Below are 22,362 nucleotides of genomic sequence, written 5' to 3' on the forward strand. Positions count from 1 at the left end.
ATTTTTTATTGGCTGCCATATCGAGGTTGTGTTTGCTGGGATGTTGTCCCCAAATTTGAAATGTATGTTTCCTTCACAAGCACTTGTTTGGCCGTAGGTGAATGTTGTACTTTAATTGTCTCGGAGGAGAGTGTTCAAGGTTCTTGCAGTGTCAAGCATCTTAACAAGCATCTCATCACATTGCACATCTTGCTTAGAAACGTAATCTTACAGCCTGCATCTCATCTGGAATCCCCACTAGTCCTTGGGTTTTGATTTTGCTGTCACTGACCATATGGTGTAACCAACCTCTTTTCTGCCCTCTGTATTTTAAAATTCTACCTTGAGTTTTACCCTTGCTGATGGGTCCAACCCTACAGGTAAAGGGATAGGAATATTAAATCCTACTCTTGCCACATATGTTCCGTACATTCTTAAATCCTCCTTCAATCTCATGTTGTTAAGATTACAAAGTCACTAAAATGTTCTGTAGTACTCTTTCTTTGGTTGGTAGACTTTACTACTTCGAGTTGCTCTCTCCTCCTATTGCCTGCAATGCTGCTGCTATGCCCCTTTAAAATACAGAGGGCAGAAAAAATGCTGCTGCTCTGCCCCTTTAAATCCATTGTTGCCTTGGTCACCCTTTATTGAAGAAGTTAAAACAGTTAGTTCCTACTTTGAGCTTTGTGTCTAATCTTGAGTGTGGGTCTTGTCAATTGGGGAAGCATATTCATGTTCCCTTTGCTTCCTGTCTATAAACAGGCTGTTAGCCCGGGGGTCCATGTCATGTCACGTCAAAATTAGTGTTCTGATACTTTGTTGCATTTGTTAGTCACTACTCTAGGATGACTTGGCATATTTAATGAAAGATCTTTTTGATTTTAATATCTTTTGTGCTTTCTATTCTCAACTAGGGACTCAAATTTGATATGCAAGTTAGGATGCTTTTTAGTGATGGTAGTGAGTATTGCAGTACCCAATTCATTGCCTATATGACTAACTTTGGTATGATCCGTCTGTCATCTTGTGCTTGCCCACACTCAAAAATAGGATGGAGTTGCATAGCTGGAAAAATAGAAGTCACTCGTACACTAATCTATCTAATGAAATATATCCAATGTTTTTTGGAGTGATGCCTTGCTGCAAATTTGCTTTCTTGTGAATAAAATGGCCTCCTCTGTTCTTGATTGTAATTCCCATATTCAATTATTTCCCCAATGGTTCGTTTGCCCTCTTTTAGTCCTTGTATATTTGGTTGTGTCCTTTGTCTGTTAAGTCTAGGAATGGATTAGTTTGATCCTTGTGCTGTCAAATGTATTTTTCTGAGTACTGAAAAGGGATATTGATGTTATAGCCCTACTTTGCATTGATTCTTTGTCTATTGCCACTTCTTTAAGTCTACACCATACTATTCTGATTTTGTTGACCTTGATGAGTCCCTTCTTTTGCCTAGCCTTTTAGATCTTTGCTCAATCCTCTTGCATCTTCATCTAGTTCGAGTCCTCGCCATTTAGATCATCGTAATTTGCAAGTGTACACATGGTAACTCATGGGAGGAGCGCCTCTTCCAGCGTCTACTCCTATGCCTCTAGTTGTCTCGTTGGATGATCCTTTTTCCCAAGATGCCGAAATTCCTATTGCTATTTGGAAAGGTAAACACACTTGTTCCCAACATCTAATTTCTAATTTTTTTGTTATAATTTCTTTTCGTGCTCATATTAGTATTTTGTTAGCACTATGTCTTTGTTTGCGCTCATCCAAAATCTATTCTTGAAGCCCTATCACATTTTAGGTGGACCATATGGCTGAAGAGATGTGTACTGCATAGGGTAATGATGCGTACCTCATCCTTTTGATTAGTCTGTGGATGGTAGCTGGGTGTTTTTCTTGAAAGTCAATCTAGATTGTTTTGCCTCGTTTGAAGGGCATTTTGTTGCTAAGGGATACACCAAGGTGTACGGTTTATATTATTTAGACACATTCTCCTTAGTTACCAGATCATCTCCTTAGTCACCATGTGTTATTGGCCTCAACATTAGTTAGATGTGAAGAATGCCTTCATAGATGGTGATCTTCATGAGAAGGTTTACATGGAGCAATCTCCTGGGTTTGTTGCTTGAGAGGGGTCACAATTAGTTTGTTGGCTTGAGAAATCCTTTCGCGGTCAGAAGTAGTCTCCTAGAGCATGGTTTGGTCAATTGAATGATGTATAATGAGCTAAAGTGGTTGCTTAACAAATACCATGTTTGATTACACTTTCCTTAAACGCTTAAACTGTTAGGTTGTGGGCTAACAATGTATATCAAGCTTTAACACCTTTGGAAGAATTTTTACTTTTTGTTTATGCTTCATTGTTGCCTTATCCATGCTATTACCTTTCTTGAAGAGCCTGGTAGTGGATTGATTGTATCCCTTGCTAGGATTTTTACTTATATTGAATGTTCGGCTGAGTGCTAATAATTGAATTTGTTTGATTACTACTTTACCTAAAAGCTTAGTTTATTAGGTTGTGGTCTAACAATGTATATCAAATTTTAACACTCCTTTGCACGTGCAGCTTGGTAGCATGTGGAGTGATAAACACACAATTAATAACCCATTACAGGGAATGCAATAGTTTTTTAAACGCTAGATAATAAACACAATCAACAAACTAGAACCTAGGATCCCTTGGTAGCTGGTTTTGATATCATGTTAGATTACCACTTTACCTAAGAGCTTAAGCTATTAGGTTGTGGGCCAACAATGTATATCAAGCTTTAGCAGAATTCAAGGTTGGGATGTTAACTTATCTATGGCGGGTGGATGTCAACAAACCTAGAGGATTAGGGAGGTTTTAAACTGCAAATGAAATTTTTTCAGAAATTCAAATTCCTATTATTGAAGAGCTTGGCAATGGATTGGTAGTATCCCTTTGCTGAACTTTTTACATATTGAATGTTCAGGTGGGCTATGATATTTGAACTCAATGTTGGGATTTCAACTTATCTACGGCAGGTTGATATCAATTCTAACCCAGAGGATGGGGAAGGTTTAAACTGCATGTCAAGTTCTTTCCAAAATTCAAATTCCAATTGTTGGGATTGGCAAGTCAAATAAATAATCCTTGTACTATTTTCAATATTAACTCACAATCATTCATTCTATATGATTCTTCTATTATGTTGAAGATCATCATATGATTTTTTTGCATTACCTTCCGAATATTTTTGACAATTTGCTTACTTTATTTGTGAATGGGTTATTCTTTTCTATTCGTATACGTTCTTTTTTTTTTTTTGAGTATTTTGAATCATTGATTTGTAAAATTGATCATCATTTTTGTGGGCTTCTTATGCTGTTATGCTGGAATATGATTTTCCATTGGTGCTTGATTGCCAGGTAATGGTATTTTTAATTAAGAGAATTTTTTTTTTATTTTTAAAAAGCTACTTTATTTTTACAAACATGTATTCATATTTGGAGATACCTTACTTCCGCTGGGGTGGGGAGGGGGGACCAAAACATTACGAGGGACTCACTTGGGTTCAATCTCTAGGAATTGTCTTCAACGGCTGCTAACTCTTTGTTGTTGCAAAGATGGTAGCATAGGACGAATTCATCGATCAGCTTGCCTTCAATTGTGAAGTGTAAAGCCATCTTTCTGCTTGATGAGGAAGGTGGTTGGCTTTCTTTAACATCTTCTCATGTTTGTAACATGATTTTACAAAAGTGTTGTAATGGAGATCGAGGTGAAGAGAACTTCAAGATCAAGGCGAAGGCGAAGATCGATTCTACTTGATTCACAACTATGGCATAACCAAGGTTTTAAATTTTGATTTCAAATAAAATTTTAAGGCTTCAAAATTATGGAATTTTTTTGAAGGAAATTAATAACAAAGCATGACAAATTTTATGGAACAACATATATTGTTACTAGAAATTGTTAATAATTATAATGATGGAAGATTTGGAGCTATAATATTATAAATAATACACATAAATGATAGGTATGTAGTGTATGAGGTGCAATAAATATAATGTAATGATCATACTAGACATTCGCATTCAATTAATATAAGTGAAATTCATGAATCAATTAAATATGGTAATTATGCAAATACAACTAATATGTATAAAGCATTGAATACTTTTGTAGCTAATATTTAAGTTTAATTTTGTACAGATTTTCAAAAGTTTGAAAGCCATAATTTATATCTCATTGAGTAAATTGGTAAAGTGGTGATGGAAATGTCTAGGGAGGCCTAAGTAAATTTTGGAAAGTAGGCAAAAAAGGATGACGCAAAATCTGCACTATCTCAGAAGTCAAATGGTTTCCATGTGGCTGTGGTTGAGCCAATGTTGTGAATCTTTGATGTCAATTTTGCTCCTTCGATTAAGTTATTTTTCTGCTAAGTTGATTGAGTGCATCATTTGTGTTCTTTGCGTTAATGGGGGAGGCCAAATTGTTTTGTAGGTAACTTTTTTTTTTTTCCCTATTTTGTGAAGAGAGGCTATTTTTCAAAATTACGAAGAAGAATAACTATTGCCTCTTCCATCTTTCTTAAAGAGTTACAGTCTTTTCTTTTCACAAAAGTCGCAAATATGCGGGTCAAAGCTTCTAAAGCCTCAAATAATTTGTTTTTTTGTTTTTGTTAATATGATGTGGTTGAGAGGAATAGTTTTGGAAGACATTTATCTTTGGAGAAGATCCCAAACAAGGGCTTCATGATTTGTGTTCAGGAGAGGAGGAAAAGAGGTGGAGGTGTTCTTTGTGTTTTTGAAGGGTAGCTGCCTAATGCCAATGATCGAAAGACCGCACCTATATTGGACTGCGTAGATTGTGGCTCCACAAACATGCATCAAGGGGTTAGGATGAGATTGGACAATTTGCTCGCATATGAGGCTTTGGTGGCTGCTAACTCTTTGTTGTTGCAAAGATGGTAGCATAGGAAGAATTCATCAATCAACTTGACTTCAATTGTGAAGTGTAAAGCCATCTTTCTGCTTGGTGAGGAAGGTGGTGGGGGGCTTTCTTTAACATCTTTGCATGTTTGTAACATGGTTTTACAAAAGTGATGTAATGGACTCGGCTCTCTTGCTCAAACTGCTTTTTACTCATGATATTCAATGATTTTTCACTAGATTTTGTCCTTTCCTTCTTCTTTTTCTCACCTTTTGGCTCTAATGGACGCAAAACAATTCTCTTGCCATTACACCTAAAGGAATAAGTATTGGCACGCCCATTATGTGAGACATCCAAATCATACAACCATGTTCGTTCTAACAAAATATGGGCAACGTCTATGGGAAGGACATCGCACCAAATCTTGTCTTCATAATCACCAATCTTAATAGGGACTTGCATCTATGGCTCACGGGCATGGTGGTGGCATCAACCCAAGCTACCTTATATGGTTGTGGGTGTGGCTCAACTTTCAATCCTAACTTCTTAGCTGCGGATTTAGACACAACATTCATATAGCTACCACCATCTATGATCATCTTGCAACTTTTACTCCCACACTTGATGTCAGTATGGAAAATAGAAGTGTGACGCCAGTCCTCTTGATCCTTGGGAATGATCATAATGCCTCTCATCACACTCAACTTGGCACTCTCATCTAGCTCACTTGACAACTCATCCTCACTAGGTACAACTTCAGGAACATATACTTGATCCTTCTTAAGCTCATCCTCACCATCCTCCCTAGCAAGTGCCAAGTTCCTGATGGGACATTGTTTGGTAAAGTGTCCTTGTTTATGGCACCTGAAACACATTGCATTGCCAGAACTCTAGTGAGAAGATCCAGTCATGGGTGCTTTTCCCTTGTTCATAGGCTGCTGGACTGTGGGATTGCTCCCTCGAGAGGTGACTTGACCTGATTGCGCTAGTTGGGACTTGTCATAACTTTGTACCTTTCGGAGTATGACTCATTTGAAGAGAGACCAAACTGTTTTCCCATGGGCCCTTTATTCATTTGCTCAAAGTCATGAGCTAAATTATAGGCTTGTTCAAGGGACTCAATGTGATGGGGAAACAATTCTCTCCTTAGTTCAGACTTTAATCTTATGCGAAATTGGGAGATTTGCTGACTAACAGTCTCATAGACACCACATCTTATAGGCAACTCATCGAATTGACTCATGTATTCTGACACGGTCATGCTACCCTGACACAAACTGTAGAGCTGATCCATAAGGCGCTCTCTATAGCTAAGGGGTACATACTTCTTCATCAACCTATCCTTCATTAGGTCCCAATGCTTAATGGGCCTATGTTCTAACCTCGCCTCTTGTCTCTCGACATTCAACCAATGGAGCTTGGCTTGCCCCGTCAACCTCATTTTTGCAAACTTAACCAGATAAGGGTCAGTCGTCCTATACTAGTTGGAAGACTTTAGGGTCCATTTGTCCATCATAGGTGGGGGCCTCTATCTTCACTTGCCTCATCACATTTCTCGTGAGGATCATGATGGTCCCTACGGTAAAGTCTCCTACCTTGAAAGTCATCAACGTCATAGTTCTCATCTCCCTAATGTTGAGCATAAGGCTCATGACGTGGGGGTTTCCTAAAAAAGTCATCTTGGTGATTCACTCGCCTTTGTGGAGGAAGAGGAGGTCTTTCTCTAGGAGGCTTAGGTGGCTCTCTAGGCTGTTCATCATCATTGCCTTGCTCAAGGGACGACTCTAAATTGTCTTGGGGTGGGTTATGGACTAGTTGGACTTCCAACCTATCTAGTCTTTGGCCGATCTCAACTAGCTCTTGATTCAAGTCACGAACTTGATCTTGAAGGCCATCTATTGAGGCATCTCTCTCAACATCAGTCCTATGACCTCGGTAAAGATTCCCGGCTCAAGTAAACATCCTAGGCTTTGTGGAAGGATTCGGCCAACACTAGAGCAGGCCTTTGGAATGGTGTTTGGTTACACAAAGTAGGGGCAGATGTGAACCTAGCCTAGGCTCCGATAATAATGTGATGTAGGACGGTTCTAAGTAGCCCTAGTCCTACGGTTGACCCTCTTTGTTGCATGCACACAATATCACAATCTATGGGAAGAATTGAATTAACCAAGCATGAACAGCACAAACATATTCTATTGATCACAAGTTGTTGAGATTTTGAAAACATATATGATTTGGTTTAAAAGCCCTTAGTTGATCATTTCATTCAAGTAATCAAGTTCACTTTAAAAGATGTTATACTAGAAGTCTTAGATCACAAGCCCTAGCGTACAAATCAAATATCCCTAAGCATGGTACTAGCAAGCATGTTCATGTTGAAAATCTAGGAAGATTCAAAGAGAATGAACATGGTTTTTCAATCAAGGGTTTGGGTAGAGTTTCAAGGCTTACAAGGTACCTTTAGGGGCTGTTTTAGATGGTCACAGACAAGGAATTGAAACGAGCTTATTAAAAGGTTTGGAATGACAAACACCAAGACACACGAGTACTTGATCGCATCACGAACAAGCTTGTTGATCCTTAGGAATCTTGAGACAAGAATGACGCTTGAGGAAGGTTGTGGCTGTGAGCTATGAAAGAGGAGTGGGTGTGTAGTGTTGATGATGGCATTGATGTTGTCGTGGTCTCGCACCACCCAATCCCTGGGGAGAAAGAATGTAGCCTCACACTACTCACTTACAAGGAGAGGAACAAGATTCACAAGTTTAAGCAAAGGTTTCCTTTTTAATTGATAATGCCAAGATACCTTTTACAATACAAGTGATGACATATTTATAGCCTTACATGAGCTTGCACATGACTTGCACATGACTTCTTAAGATATTAAAGAAAATACAAAAAAAAAATAAAACATTTAAAACATAGGTAATGAGGTTCCTAGGAAACAGTTTGTCATAGGAAATAGGTGCCTAGGAACTAGAATACTTATGATAGTGGAGTCTAGGAACTTAAAATGAAATAAATGCTTCTTGAAAAAAGAAGACTCTTTGACTTGCAAGTTGTCATGCTTCTTGAAAAACCAAGACTCTTTGGCTTGCAAGTTGTCATCCTCTTTCCAAGCTAGCTTCCAAGAGAAGCTTCAATTGCTGCAAATAAAGTTCACATCCAATAGTGGACTTCGGGTGGTTGTACAAATGTCACAATATCTGCGAAAGATACTCTAGGTGCATGTTGATCCCCATCAGTTGGGTAGAGCACCTCTATAAGATAAGATATGGGCAGCGATGGAGAACCACCAATGGAGGATTTTAGATGTTCATATTGTATCTAGGTTTTTATATGTTAGTTTGGGAAAGCTTGTTATTTTAGAAGTTCAGTCAATTTAGGTTTATTTTGTGTATTTAATTGCTTTAGGATTATTTTGTAATTTCTTGTTTTATTGGGGCTTTTTATGTAAATATGTCTTTGAGTTAGTAGTGGGTATAAGTGTTGGGCATGTAAGTTATTGTACATTTATTCTTTGAATCATATTGCAGTTTCCCTTTCTGTCTCCTCCCCCAAAAGGTTCAGCTCTTCTTCCTTCTCTTATCTCTCTTCTAATTCTGTCTCTCACCTCTGTTCTGTTCTGTTCTCTGTTCGCCCCTTTCTCTGTTCTTCTCTTTCTGTTCTGTCTCCCACTGCTGCTTCTTCTTCTTCTTCTTCTTCTTACAGTTATTGTTTGAATCAGATTGCAGTTTCCCTTTCTGTCTCCCCCCCCTCCCAAGGTTCGACTCTTCTTCTTCCATCTCTTATCTCTCTTCTAATTCTGTCTCTCACCTCTGTTCTGTTCTTTTCATCCCCTTCTCCGTTCTTCTCTTTCTATTCTGTTCTGTCTCTTTCACTTCTATCTATATAAATTCAAATATCTGTCCTACATCAAATTGTATCAGAGCCTAATTTGATTCAGTCCCAGACTTCCCTGTTGCTGTTCTTCCATCAGACCACACTATCAAGCTTCATTGTTGCAATAGCAATTCAGAAGCTGTAGGAAAATCCCAGAAAAGAAAACATTCATCATCCTGCAACTTTTCCAGGAAATTACAGTCGTGCCCCAGGGCCTCGAAACCCTAATTTCCACCAATCAAACTGCAACACCTCCCTTACCACCCAAATCAGACACCCTCAAAACACCACCCCTCAAAATTTCATCGCCATATGTTCACCAGAGAAGCGCCATGCTACGGCTGAAAATTTTCCACCCGACTCCCCCTAAATCCCCCATTTCCTGTAATTTTCTGCCTGAACTGTCACCCTCACTGGAATCCCCACCCTCTTATCTGCTTGCACCCAGAAGCTCATCGCTGGAGAAGCCCTAATGGCGGCTCAAGCGCCACACGTGCCGGCCATGTGCATGGGGAAGTTGCCGGGCTTGACCTGTTTTGCTCAGATTCGCGAGAAATTGCTTCCATTCCAGCTTCGAGAATTTATATTTTATGTGATATTTTGAAGCTTTCTGAGTGAAAATTTAAGTATCAAGATTGGTTCACATTCCTAAGGTGAAATATTGCCTAATCTTGGGCTGCTCGAGCAAATTTCAGAGTTTTGAAGGTCTGCCAACATCCAAATTGAGGCCTAGTTGCTGTGTTTTGAGATTTTACTGCAACAAATTGGTTTTCCTCCGTGAGGTTTTGATGTTGATATGAAGAAACTAATCTTGGATTGCTTAGTTCATATATTTGGAGGGCAAAATCAGTGTGCTATCATTGTTCTTGAAGCGTCTATGAGAAGTTGAAGTGAAATATTTGAAATCTCGATAGTACAAAGTCATAACAAGGAGATTTTGGTAACATTGTATGGACTTACACTACTTGGACTCCATAGAAATTGATTTAATGTTGCTTATCTATTTGGTACTTGTTTGAGTTTGCATCAGCCCGTATTTTTTCTTGAAAAAAAAAAGCTATGAGTAAAAACCGTATATGTGGTTCCTACATTGCTGGCAATTCTCAATAATTACTGGACCAACTGTGTAGTCTTAGACACAACTTTCTTCTAGTGTCACCGATTATTACCTTAAATTTAGAGATCTCATTTATCGATGTGCTCTCAGTAAGGAACCTAGAATTGTAAATTTGTTCAAGAAAGGGTTGAGCGATGAAATCAGAAGGTTTATGATTATGCGAATTCAAAAATATCCCACTACTCTATATGAGGCTTGCCACATGGCTTTTGAAGCTGAGAGATTTCTCCAACTACCAATCTATAACACCACTTCCTATCTTATAGAATCTCATCATTCTAAATCAATTTCTCCATAATCACTTAGTATTCCTATGCTCCCAAGATGTTCAAGAGAAAACTCAAATTGTTGGCGATAAACAATCAACTATAAAGAGTGTGAATGCACATTCTTGCGTAATTGAGTATCATGACTACACAAATGATTTGCATATTACTAGTGCACAATTTTTTGATTCTTCAGTGGATGTGATTTATGAATCTTCTCAATGGTTAGAAGGTAGTCCTATGCCCACCGAAGATGTTCAAGAGAAAACTCAACTTGTTGAGGATATCAAAAGTGTCCATCCAAATTGTTGCATAATAGAATCTCATGACTACATAAATGACATGCAAATAACTAGTGCACAATTTTTTGATTCTTTTGTTGAGATGAGTCATGACTCATCTCAAAATGAGGTTGTAGACTTGTCTTTAGTTACCCTAAGCACTGTTGCGGCCTCTTGGCCAGAGATGGACCTTGATTTGTCATCACACTTGGTTGTTGAAACTTGCAATGAATAGCAAGATTAGTTGCCAACTACTAGGACAGATATGCTTGTCAATGACCATGCTCTTCAACCTCAATTTTCCATTTCTAACCTAAAGAGCGAGGAATGTTTGGCTGTTGTAGAGTTAGTTGAAAATTTCTTCAATCATGGAACTTATTATTGAAAATCCCATTGAGATTATTTATCCTCAATCCAATAAACTTGCGCCTCCATCCCTTTCATCTTCTCCCTCTTCATTATCCTTAACCAAATCTAGTGAAATGTCGTCCATCATCTTAAGAGTATGGACCAAATGCATATTTGCTTGAGCTGCCCATATATTTGGAAATTAAGTTGATTTCTTGTTTGGAGGACTTGTTATTTTATCAGAGGACATTGCAGTCTTCTATGATACATGCAGTTGGACAATCTACTGCATATTTTCCAATGGTGATTGACAATGCAACACAGATTGTGCCTTCTTTTGATTTGCCTACATGTTTGATTTTGTTCCCTCACATGGGGCTAAAGCTACTGTACCATTTCAAAACTTGAGGTTGAGTTTTCTCTAATGAGGGGAGTTTGATGGAGAACCACCAATGGACGATTTTAGATGTTCATATTGTATCTAGGTTTTTATGTGTTAGTTTGGGAAAGCTTGTTATTTTAGATGTTCAGTCAATTTAGGTTTATTTTGTGTACTTAGTATTTTAGGGTTATTTTGCAATTTCATGTTTTATTGGGGCTTTTATGTAAATATGTGCTCTAGTTAGTAGTGGGCATGGTCTTAAATTTCCGCGAAATTGTCGAAATTTCCGGTTTTTGCGACCCTTGAAATCGAAATGGCAGTCAATTTCCATCTTGCATAATTTCCATTGAAATCTCAATGAATCATCCAAAATTTATCGAAATCTCGAAATTTTAGCGAAACTTGTTGAAATTTGAACTATGCAATGAAATTTCCTCAAAATTCAAATGAGAGATTTAGGAGTGAAGTGAAATTTCTCTCTTAAATTATTTTATCTATTTTATCAAAACGAAAGATTATTTCAAGTGCTTTTGAAATTATATGAAAAAATAAACCTACAACAACATTTTATTTAACCATTGATATCTAAATTATCATTATTTGTATGATAAATAATTTTTAAATGATTTGTGAATTTCATTTGTATTAACTGATTAACTAAATATGTTTAATGTACATTATCTTACAATTATGTTTGATGTACATATTATATTACAACTTCTCCACCTCATACACAGCATAGATGTATTTACTTGTAATATATTAGTCCTAAAGCTTTCATTATCATGTCTATTAATTATTTCCAAAGCTTCATAAAAGAATTACATGCTTTACTACTGATTTCCATTAATTTCTCCAAATCAAAATCAAAATTTCCATCAGAATTTCTGTACTTTTGGAGCTTCAAAGTTTGAGTCAAAACTGAAATTTAAGACCCTTGCAGTGGGTATAAGTGCTGGACATGTAAGTTATTGTACAGTTATTGTTTGAATCAGATTGCAGTTTCCCTCTCTCTCTCTCTCTCTCTTTCTCCCACAGGTTCTGCTCTTCTTCTTCTTCTTCTTCGTCTTCTTCTTCTTCTCTCTTCTAATTCTGTCTCTCACCTCTGTTCTGTTCTGTTCTGTTCTGTTCTTCTCTTTCTATTCTGTCTCTCCACTGCTGTTGTTGCTTCTCTTCTTCTTCTTCTTCTTCTTCTTCTTCTTAGGCCAAATTGTGCACCGGTGAGCAGACTTAAAATAACTTGGAATCAGACGGTGAACAAGGATTTAATAGGCCTCAAATTGTTGGAGGAAATAGCTCATGATCGTGTTAAGTTGATGGAAAAGGATTCATATAGCAAACTGCACCATGTGGGACTTATGACTTGGTTCTTTTTTATTTTTTATTTTGTATTGTTCGATTATAGATGGCTTAATGGTGGGGGGGGGGGGGGGGGACTAAAAGTGGGGTATCTCAAGACATGGGTACATGTTTGTAATTAAGGTGAAGTCCAGTTAGTTTTTTTTTTTTTACTTTATCCTTTTAAAATCATAGTTTGTGTTTGTTTTTCTGAGCAGTTGATTAATTGTTGGTAGATGAGAAACTTGACTTCATTTTTTTTCGGTTTCTGTTTTTGTTAGCTACGGGCAGGGTTTTGGCTTCTGAGCTTCCAAAAAATTCAAATGAAAAATGCACTGTCTTATATCCAGCTTCTGCAAAAGCTAGCAGTGAGATTGGTATGTGCAGTACTTTTGGTTTATCTTCAGTGCGTTGATTGTTAAAGTTTGCAATTTAATCCTGCTTTATTGTACCAAAATGCCCATAGAAATTAGCTTAAAACTTGTTCTAGAGGGCATGATCAGATCAGTGAATGATGCAACTTGTGACAATGATGATAAAGGAAGTGATGAATTGACTAGTTATATTGAAAAGTAATCCATTATGGTAGTGCTTGCAGACTGACCCTCACAATCTGGGTTTCTGAATTGGATTATTCAGAAAATTGGAAGATATGCAGGTGGATTTTTTGGTACTATTAAACATGAAAGTACTAGAACAAATAATTTGTGAATTATTTTTAGTTGATTGAGGAAGTTGGAATGTATGGTGATGGCTTCTGGGTGTAGCTATAAGCAAAATTTGTATGCAACATTAAAAGATGAAGGTGGCTTATAAGTTAAATTTTCCTTTACAAGTTAATTAAATAAAGTATGATTCACAAACTGATCTTCATGGCCAAAAATTCTAAGTATGATTCACAGACTGATCTTCATGGCCAAGGATTCTGGGTTGCTTAATGCTGATTCTAGAAGGGAAAAAATTGGAGCCAATGATGCTGGTTGAGCGTCTTATCATAATTTCAAATTCCATTTCAACTGCCCATCAAAAGTAATACAAAGGGGCCCTTTGTGTGCTTATGATGCTTAGAAAACCTAGTTTTAGAATCTAAGGGGCCGTTTGGTATCACATTAAAAAATTATGTAAAATGAAAATGAAAATTAAAAAACTGGAAACAAAACTGAAAACCTGCAACATGGCTAATATTTCTAAAACTAAACAAATTAAAATTTTGATTGTTCTATTTTTTTATTTATTTATCAAATAACAATTAAAAGATATACATAAAATAATAAAAATACAAAAGAGAATACAAATTTAAAAAGTATGGTGATAAACGTATTAATTATTTTATTAATTATTATATTTCAAAACTTATAGTTTAGTGCTAGAATAACAATGTTATCATACTTGACAATTGATAAATGGTAAAAAAAAAAATTTAAACAACTTATTATTTTTTGTCATAATCTATTCTTCACTGTACATAAATGAAAACAGAAAACAGAAATGATATCAAACAAACCTTAAGCAATCTAATGTACTAAATTCCTAAATAACTGCATGTTAGAATCTAAATAGGAATCCTTGATAAGTAAAACATACTATTTTCCTAATTAATAATATTGTAGAATTTAAAAGATATTATCCCAATAAAAATACTCTTAATAGAAAAACAGGAAAATGATAAAAATTATAAAAATATTGTGAAAGAATTTGGCCTTGAATTTTATTATCAGACGGTTCAGAAGCCAAGATCACCAACTGGCTTGAAGGATACGAATTCAATTTTCTCACTTCAAAGTGAAAATTGTCATTTCTCCTTTGGAGCCGATAATCATTCCTGGTCATTAGATTCTTTCTTTTTTGAGGGTTTGGTGGCGGGTGGGGGTTTATTCTTGTAAATCTTTTGTTGATCTTTTGACTAGTGTTAATTTCTCTTTTCTGCTTCATAAAATAATTTGGAAGGCCAAAGTTTCCTAAACAATAAAGGCTTTTATCTGGCAAGTTGTTCTTAATAGAGTTAACACTAGATTAAGAGACCTTCGAAGGCACTTTCTCCTGATGTATGCTTGTATTTTGATAGTTCAAAAACAGTTCCTTATCTGTTTTTGCATTGTGATTTTGCTTGGAAGGTGTGGTATAAACTTTTTGACCTATTGGGAGAAAGTTGGGTCTGTCCAGATTCGGTGGGGAATTTGTTGGTCATCTTTTTTTCTGGTTTGATAAAAGCAAAGATGCTGTTGCTTTATGGAGATGTGCACTTTTTGCGGTGTTGTGGGGATTATGGATGGAACGTAATGTGCATATATTTATGGGGAAGAAGTTGAATATTTCTTTGTTACGAGAAAAGATTCATTATTTAGCTTTACTTTGGTGTGCTGGTTGCTTTAAAGGAGTGATATTGTCTGACATTCAATGGGATTGTGGCTTAGATTTGTTAGTTTGATCGTTGATTCTTCCCCTTGTTTGTTTCTCCTTTTTTTTGTTTTTTTTCCTTTTTTTTTTAAAGGAATATTTCTTATTCTATTTTTTGTGCATTTTTATTTATTTAATGAACTCATCTCCATCTCCTTTTCTTGTAAAAAAAAGGCAAAATAAGAGTATGGTGGAGATGCTACTGAAAGTTCAGTTAACAAGTTTAGCTAGAATAATAAATCCAACAGGTTATGGCTTGCTCCAATTTTGACACATTTATTATTTCCTTAGGTGGTTCTTCAATTACAGCGTCAGCTATTTCTGCTTTGTAGGCTACCTTCTTTCTCTTGGGCTCAAAGGAAGGCCCACTCTTCTAAATACGTGAACGTTTTTATATCCCAACCAAGATGAATGATGTATATGATAGTGCAAAGCATAGATTCAATCTTGATCATCTTTGAGTCTAGCTTTTCCATCTTAGCTGTCAAAAGAGGAACTAATCACTATTATTATGTTTTCTTTTTCGAAAAACTCCTTTACCCCACCTTCTGAGAGCTGGTTAGACTGTTATTACTTGGTCAAGTCAAACAATTGGGTTTTGTGACAGATAAAAGCAGCAGTTATGCATATGTGGCTGGGCTCAGCGAAGAGTTTGGTGACTGAGCCAAGGCTTGGTTAGATGGGTCTAGGTTATGGACCTGGGTCACGTCAAGGTTTAGTTACTTGGAAAGGATAGAAGGAAATGGTTAAGGTATTAGATGAATAGGGTCTTAAGCAAAGATTGGGGTACAAGATGCTGAGATGGAGGAGCAGGGACTATGTCCAATAGTGAAAATTCCATGTGATATGGGTCTCCTGCAAGATGCGAGTGTTGGATCTCTAGCAAGGTCATCGATGATGAGACGATGAGGTTCTGTGTGTTGGCTTCTGGTGGTTAAACTTGAACAAATCCAGTAAATAATTTGCTGGTACTTGTATTGTCTCAAGGGCAATCTTGAGTTGGAGATGAATAATTTTACAATGGGGAGAGTGGCAATGAAAACTTTATTCTGTCAGATTTGTCCCATGATTTGAGTTTTGAAATGTCATTCAAACTGGTGCAGGGGGGTTGCTGTTGACTGCCCTGGCCTGGCTTGACTGAGGTTAGCGACCTGGTCTTCATGCAACAGGAATAGACAGCAGATATATATATTCCCTGCCGTTGTAAATGGAGGATGATCAAAAGGGGGGAAGGAAAAATGGTTGTTGGTGATGATGTTGGTGTTGGAAGGCCAATTTATGTTGAAACTCACCGACCACCTTGTCAACAAAATTTTACAGCTGTGTGATTTAAGTTAAAACCATAACCCTGTCAAAATTTGAACTGTTGTGTCAGATCAGATTCTGCTTTGATGCCTCTTGATGTAGGACATCATTCCATACAAATGAAACTGCAAAAAAAGAAAAAAAGAAAAAAAAGAAAAAATAATAAATCTTGCTTCTGAGCTGCATGCAGCCTGGATGGATTCATAGAGATTGAAGCGATGACAGACCGTAATTGATTTTTTGACATACAGTGATAAGTCATCTGCATTAGGCATGCATATTAAAATGCTTAGATTCTGACATGCTTGACTGCTCTAATTTATGTATCTCTCAGATAGTCTCAGAATCCAAGAATCTTTCTTATGAGATGTGAGGGATGGATAAATATGTAAAGTTGAAGTAAATTGAGGGAGAGTAGTTCAGACATAACCTTCACTGAACAAAATTGATCCCACCCTCAACAGCTTACTGAAGTAAGTCAATATGTTGTTAAAAAATCGCTCACTTGTATTCTTCATGAGCAACATCAGGGAGACGAATATGGCAGTCACGGAAACAAATTATGGTGAGGGTTAATATGATATTTACCAGAACAATATTCTCACTATGGTTTTTAATACATGGTGGTGGGATACTGTTTGTGGTTTAATATGCTTTGATCGTAGAAACTTCTCAATCCCATGAATTCAGTGTAGAAACTTTCAGTTTCTAGATTGTGTTTTGATATTCCTGCTTGGTATTTTAAATTCCAATGCTAAGAATTTTTTTTTTTCTTTGGTTTGAGTTTTCTGGCATTTTGGTAACTAGCAAGGTTCTTATGTTGTAAAGTTTCTATCAAATAACTTGTTTGGAAAGAGAAAGAGTGTATATATATATATGTATGTATGCACGTACCTCTATGTGTGTGTGTGTGTGTGTGATGTTGCATCTATATTTGTCATGTTTTGGCTGCAATATTACGCTTGCTGTTTATGTTCTTTATGTGTAATTTGAATTTGTGGGAAATCAATAACGTTGATGGGTATCTGGGCTTGTTTATTTCAGAGGAAGGCTTGTCTAATCGTGGATTTGAGGTCACAAGGCTGAATACATACACAACGGTAAAATCTTTTGATCCTGGTAAATGATAACCCTTTATTTTTGCTGGCTAGGTTTTTACAATTTATAATTTCATTGTGCTTCACAATAAAAGTAAAAGTGCCCCTTAATGTATCTCATCCTGGTGTTTACTCTTAATTATGTGATAGAACTACTAAAATTCAGTAGGGTAGGCTGTCAATGATGGATGTAAGAGGCATTACATGTGGTGCTAACTTGTTTTTTGTACTAGCTCAACCACTTAAACTTATTGAAAATTTAACATTTGATTGGCACGAGTCTTATCATGTCCTTTTGAATTGCAATGTTGTAATCTATCTTCACAACAACCTGGTTGTGTCAATTTGGATTTTACACGAGTCTTATCATGTCCTTTTGAATTGCAATGTTGTAATCTATCTTCACAACAACCTGGTTGTGTCAATTTGGATTTTAATGAAGGTTTCAGGCATGTATGCATATAAGTTTGATGTCATGAGCAAGTGCCAATCCTGTTGAATGTCAGAAAAAACATATTGCCAAAGCACCAAGTAGAGACTGCCCACTAGGATGCTAAAAGCACAATCCTATACTACCAAAGCACCTCCACAGATGACCCACGATAAAATCCAGGCATTTCTCTCCTGCCAGACCACCCAAAAAACAGCAAATCTAGAATGTCACAAAATCCCGACACTTATACACCTTTGAAATCCTCTAAGATCAACTGTGAAGAAAGCCTCCAGAGATAGAACTAACCAACACCCTCTGAGTAAACCAAGAATTTGTGGTATGCTGGCAGTGCAAAAATAAATGAGCTTGGCATTTCTTATCTTATAAAATTGGTTGTAAACAATATTAGTTCTGTCCTTGTGGAGTAATTTCAATTTGATGGTTGGTGATTCTGAGTTAGGTGAATAATGTTGGTTGGCCCACTTATTACTATTGGGTTCTATCCAGGTTCCTGTTCATCGTGTTGACCATATGGCTTTAGAGCAGGCACTTTCTGCTCCTGTGGTTTCTGTAGCTTCGCCTTCTGCAGTTCGGTGAGCCATTGATTGCATTATGTTACTTTTATGTAGTTTTTGTAACCCATGCCTAGTTCATATCATATTATTTGGTAACTCATTTCTGGAAGCTTTTGCATCCCTTAATGAGGACATTTTGAGTTCAAGCTTATTGGGATCCAACTCAAACCATAATTGACTGCCATGATTCAGTTTTGGCTACAAGGAAAAACCGCTTAAAATTTTTTAATGTGATAAGAACCATGGGATCACTTTTGTTTCATTGTCCTTTTTGGGTCATATGGAATCTGGATTGATCGAGGATTTCAGTGATGGAGTTACTGCTTCAAACTGTTAACTTCGTAATGCTCCGTTGCAACAGTGCTTGGGTCAACCATATTTCGGATGTGGACAAGTGGGGCAATTCTGTTGCCTGTATTGGTGAGACAACTGCTGTGGCTGCAAAAACATTAGGCGTGAGAAATGTATACTACCCAAAAAATCCTGGTCTTGAAGGGTATGAGCAACTATTTTATTTTATTATTTAATGTTACTTAATCTTTATCTTGAGATATCCTTGCACACGAGCATGCACCTCGAGCAAATATGGTAGGAAGTTCGTTTTTGAATTTAGATGCACACTTTCTAGAGGATAATTAGAAGGATTTGAGTTGGATTTGATGTCTTTAATGGATAATAGGAGAAAGATTGAAACCTACCATTTGGGCTTTAGCTCCCAGGAAGACCCCCCCTCCCGAACAAAAAATAAAAGAACAATCCTTCACCAAATTAAAAGAAAAGGACTTTGTTCTGACCAATCAATTCAATTTTCAGTTTATCTCCTCTGATCTACTAACCCATCGCCTCTTTCTCACCATTTATCCCTCTTCACCAAATTATTCCACCAATCCTCATCTAACTAGTCTAGCACATCTCTCTCTCTTTTTTTTTTTTTTTGTAAATATGGGCGCCATCACTCAGATTATTCTATATTGTTTAATTTTTTTGCATTTTCCACCTTTCATGAGCAACCTCCAGTACGTCTAAAGCTGAAATGCTGTCAAAATGCTAGGTTCCTCTTTATTGTCAGCTCCTGCAACCTTGTTCCCACTGTTCAGTTTTTATCTCTTCAGGACCATCCCATTAGAATTTACCTTGATACTTGGCTGCCATGTTTTCTTTTCTGATGCCATTTTTCAGTCCTTAGTTACAATTTTTTAGAGTAAAAACTTAAAACGATTCTAGTTTGAAATTAAATTAATAAGTCATGTTTTACTTCATTAGTGAATTTCTGCGTATGTTTTTTGCTGGTTGCATAATTGGCACATTTGTTTATGTTATAATAGTAGAATTAGGGCTATAAGATTGGGGATTGGATCTGTTTCTTTCCCTCCACATTATGTTGGGAATAGAATGAGCAGCAGCAGAATCTATTAAGGTAGAATTGTGGACCACGTACAGATTCATGGAAAACCCATGATCATGGTTTTGAATTGCGGTAGCGGGTAGTGTAACATAACGGTAATGGGTGTAACCAAAAATGGGAGTAGCGGATGTTACATAATGGGAAGCGGGTGTAATGGCTGTGAATTTTTTTGAAGCACGCACAACCTTGTGCATATTAGCGTACTTGCATGTTTTAAGTCTTTAGCCCTTCTTAGAAAGAGTTTTAGTGTATTTTGGATCCTTAATTCGTGTAACTAAGTTATTTGGTAAGGGCAACAAGATTGCATTTGTTTCAAACCACCGTTGATAGAAAAATTATGTTTGTGTGCGTATTTATACTTCTCATTGTTCTTATCTGTGATAAATTCTTATGTGTGCTAAATTAATTAATAAAACAAAATACATTATACACTCCATTAATCTATTAGACACATAAGACATACGAATAATACAAATATAAAATAGCTAGAAAAGAAAGAAGGTTGAAGTTGAAAAATATAGAACATAAATATCACATTACTAATATTATCAAAATAAAATATTTTCCAAACAAGTATTTTCACATTGTTAATTAATGCATATATTGTTAGTATTTAACGAAATAGTAAATTTTGTATCATTGTCATCCTCATTATAATCTTTTCCCCCTTTTGTCACTAGGTATATTGAGAATGATATATGAAATAGAAGGAAAAAGTGAGAAGAAAAAGTAAAAAATAAAATAATTTTTTGGTGTAACAGTCTTGTAGCGGTTATGTAGTGGCCGTAGCTGCCTTTACGTAACAGTCGCAGTCCGTAACGGCCGCTACGACTGTGATTTTTCTTCCCACCAATTTCGCGGTGTGTAATGGTATCAGTAAGACGGTAACCCAAAAAACCGTTACGTAACGGTCGCGGCTGTTATTTTAAACCATGCCCATGATCCCTCAAACCATATTTTTTGCTGCTGTGGGGTTAGAGAAACAGAGGGGTGTTTTAGAATATAGGATTTACTATTAACATAGTTAAGCATTATTGGGTCAAAACTTTGTATTTTTTGGGCAGCCCTTTGTTAATCCCCAGGCTGCTATTGTCTTGTCTTTTTCCACATTTCTGCACTTGGGTTGCACCCTTTGAGGTTCTCTTGTGAACCTTTTCTTTATTTAACCCCAGAAACCCAAAAAGAAAAAAAGAAAAGAAAAGAAAAGAAAAAGATAGTTGGTATGTATATGATTGGGGACCCAATTAGTTAGGATAGTTTTACTAATGAAGTATAAAATGATTGGCCTAAGACTATTAGGTTCCAGAAATCACTCTAGGAAAAAACAATCCTTACACTTTCCAGGATTTATGATGATTAGCTTGCAGCAAACATTAATATTTCTCATTAAGATCTCTAGGGAAAATCATATTGAAGCTTATATATTGTTTTATTTAATAAATCTTGAACGTCAAATAAATTGATCTTGACCATACAAAACTAACTAGACAAAATTAAAGAAAGCACTAGAAATAACTCAAAATAAAGAACTATAAATAATATTTGTTAAAATTAGTTTGTCTTTTAACCCCCTCTTCCCGTCCCCCCCCCCCACACCAAAACAAAACACACACACACACACACAAAAACACACATCTTCTTCCTCTCATTGGAGGCAACAATATGTGATATAATGCTACCATGGTATAAGCATTTGATTAGTGTTTCCATGGTATCTTGAATATTTTAATATGGCCTGATCATTTCTTTCCAATTTCAAGTATAGAGGCGGATTTGATCTTTGGTCCCATTTGGTATCATTTTATAACTTGTTTTGGAAATTATTTTCATTTCTGAAAATAGGAAAAAACAAGAATGCAAAGAGCATCTTCATTTGTTGGTTGTTTTGTAGCTTGTGGATTTTATTCATGAAAACTCTACATCATCCTTCTGGGCCCCACTAAACAGCATTGTTTTATTGTTTCATGAAATTTGTTTATGTTAGAATGTCTTAACCTAAAAGCTTAAGCTATTAGGTTGTGGGCCAATAGTATTATCAAGCTTTAACATTCTCCTGCACGTGTAGCCTGATAGCAAGTGGGGAGATAAACATACGATAAATAACAATCATTACAAGTAATACAATAATTTTTTATACCCCCACACAATCATCGCAGGCAACAAGACTAGAACCTAGGACCTCTTGGTAACTAGCTTTGATGCCATGTTAGAATACCACTTTACCTAAAAGGTTAAGCTATTAGGTTGTGGGCCAAAATTTATATTAAGCTTTAACATTTTATAAGAACTTTTGTTGAATATAGCTCTAAAGATGTCATGTGTCAAAAACAGAAAAAAAGCATTTAAAAATGGTTGATGACCCCTTGGTTCATTTATTTCCTTTGGCTTGACTAGAGCCTTAATGCAGCTGATGTTTGCTATTTTGATCATACCAAGGTTGGGCTTAGTTGCTTGGTTATCTTGTATTAGAATATTGGGTAGCTGGTTAAATAATCCTTTTTAAATCTTGTAAATTTATTTATTTATTTATTTTCAGGTGGGTTAATAGTATTATTGAAGCCTTGAGAGTGCATGACCAACTTGTGAAAGTTTAGTTGTGTACCATTGGCAGGTTTTATTCTCATCCAGGTAGTTTGTCATGATAGCATTTCCCTGTTTGTGTTTTTTTTTTT

At 36.4% G+C, this 22,362-nt stretch overlaps 1 protein-coding gene across 3 annotated transcripts in view; it reads left to right on the forward strand.

Annotated features, from left to right (window-relative positions):
- Positions 1-22,362, forward strand: part of LOC131161701 (uroporphyrinogen-III synthase, chloroplastic) — a 37,710-nt gene that overhangs the window by 10,361 nt on the left and 4,987 nt on the right. For 2 of the 3 annotated variants that reach the window (XM_058117648.1, XM_058117649.1), the window contains exons 5-8: positions 12,760-12,855; positions 17,225-17,280; positions 18,218-18,303; positions 18,647-18,781. In XM_058117648.1, coding sequence (XP_057973631.1) covers positions 12,760-12,855; positions 17,225-17,280; positions 18,218-18,303; positions 18,647-18,781 — 373 coding nt within the window. Of the gene's footprint in view, positions 1-12,759; positions 12,856-17,224; positions 17,281-18,217; positions 18,304-18,646; positions 18,782-22,226; positions 22,319-22,362 lie in introns of all 3 variants that reach the window. The other variant, XM_058117647.1, reaches the window with a different exon arrangement.

This window comes from Malania oleifera, chromosome 8 (assembly GCF_029873635.1).
Source record: "Malania oleifera isolate guangnan ecotype guangnan chromosome 8, ASM2987363v1, whole genome shotgun sequence".
NCBI classification, from domain to species: domain Eukaryota; kingdom Viridiplantae; phylum Streptophyta; class Magnoliopsida; order Santalales; family Ximeniaceae; genus Malania; species Malania oleifera.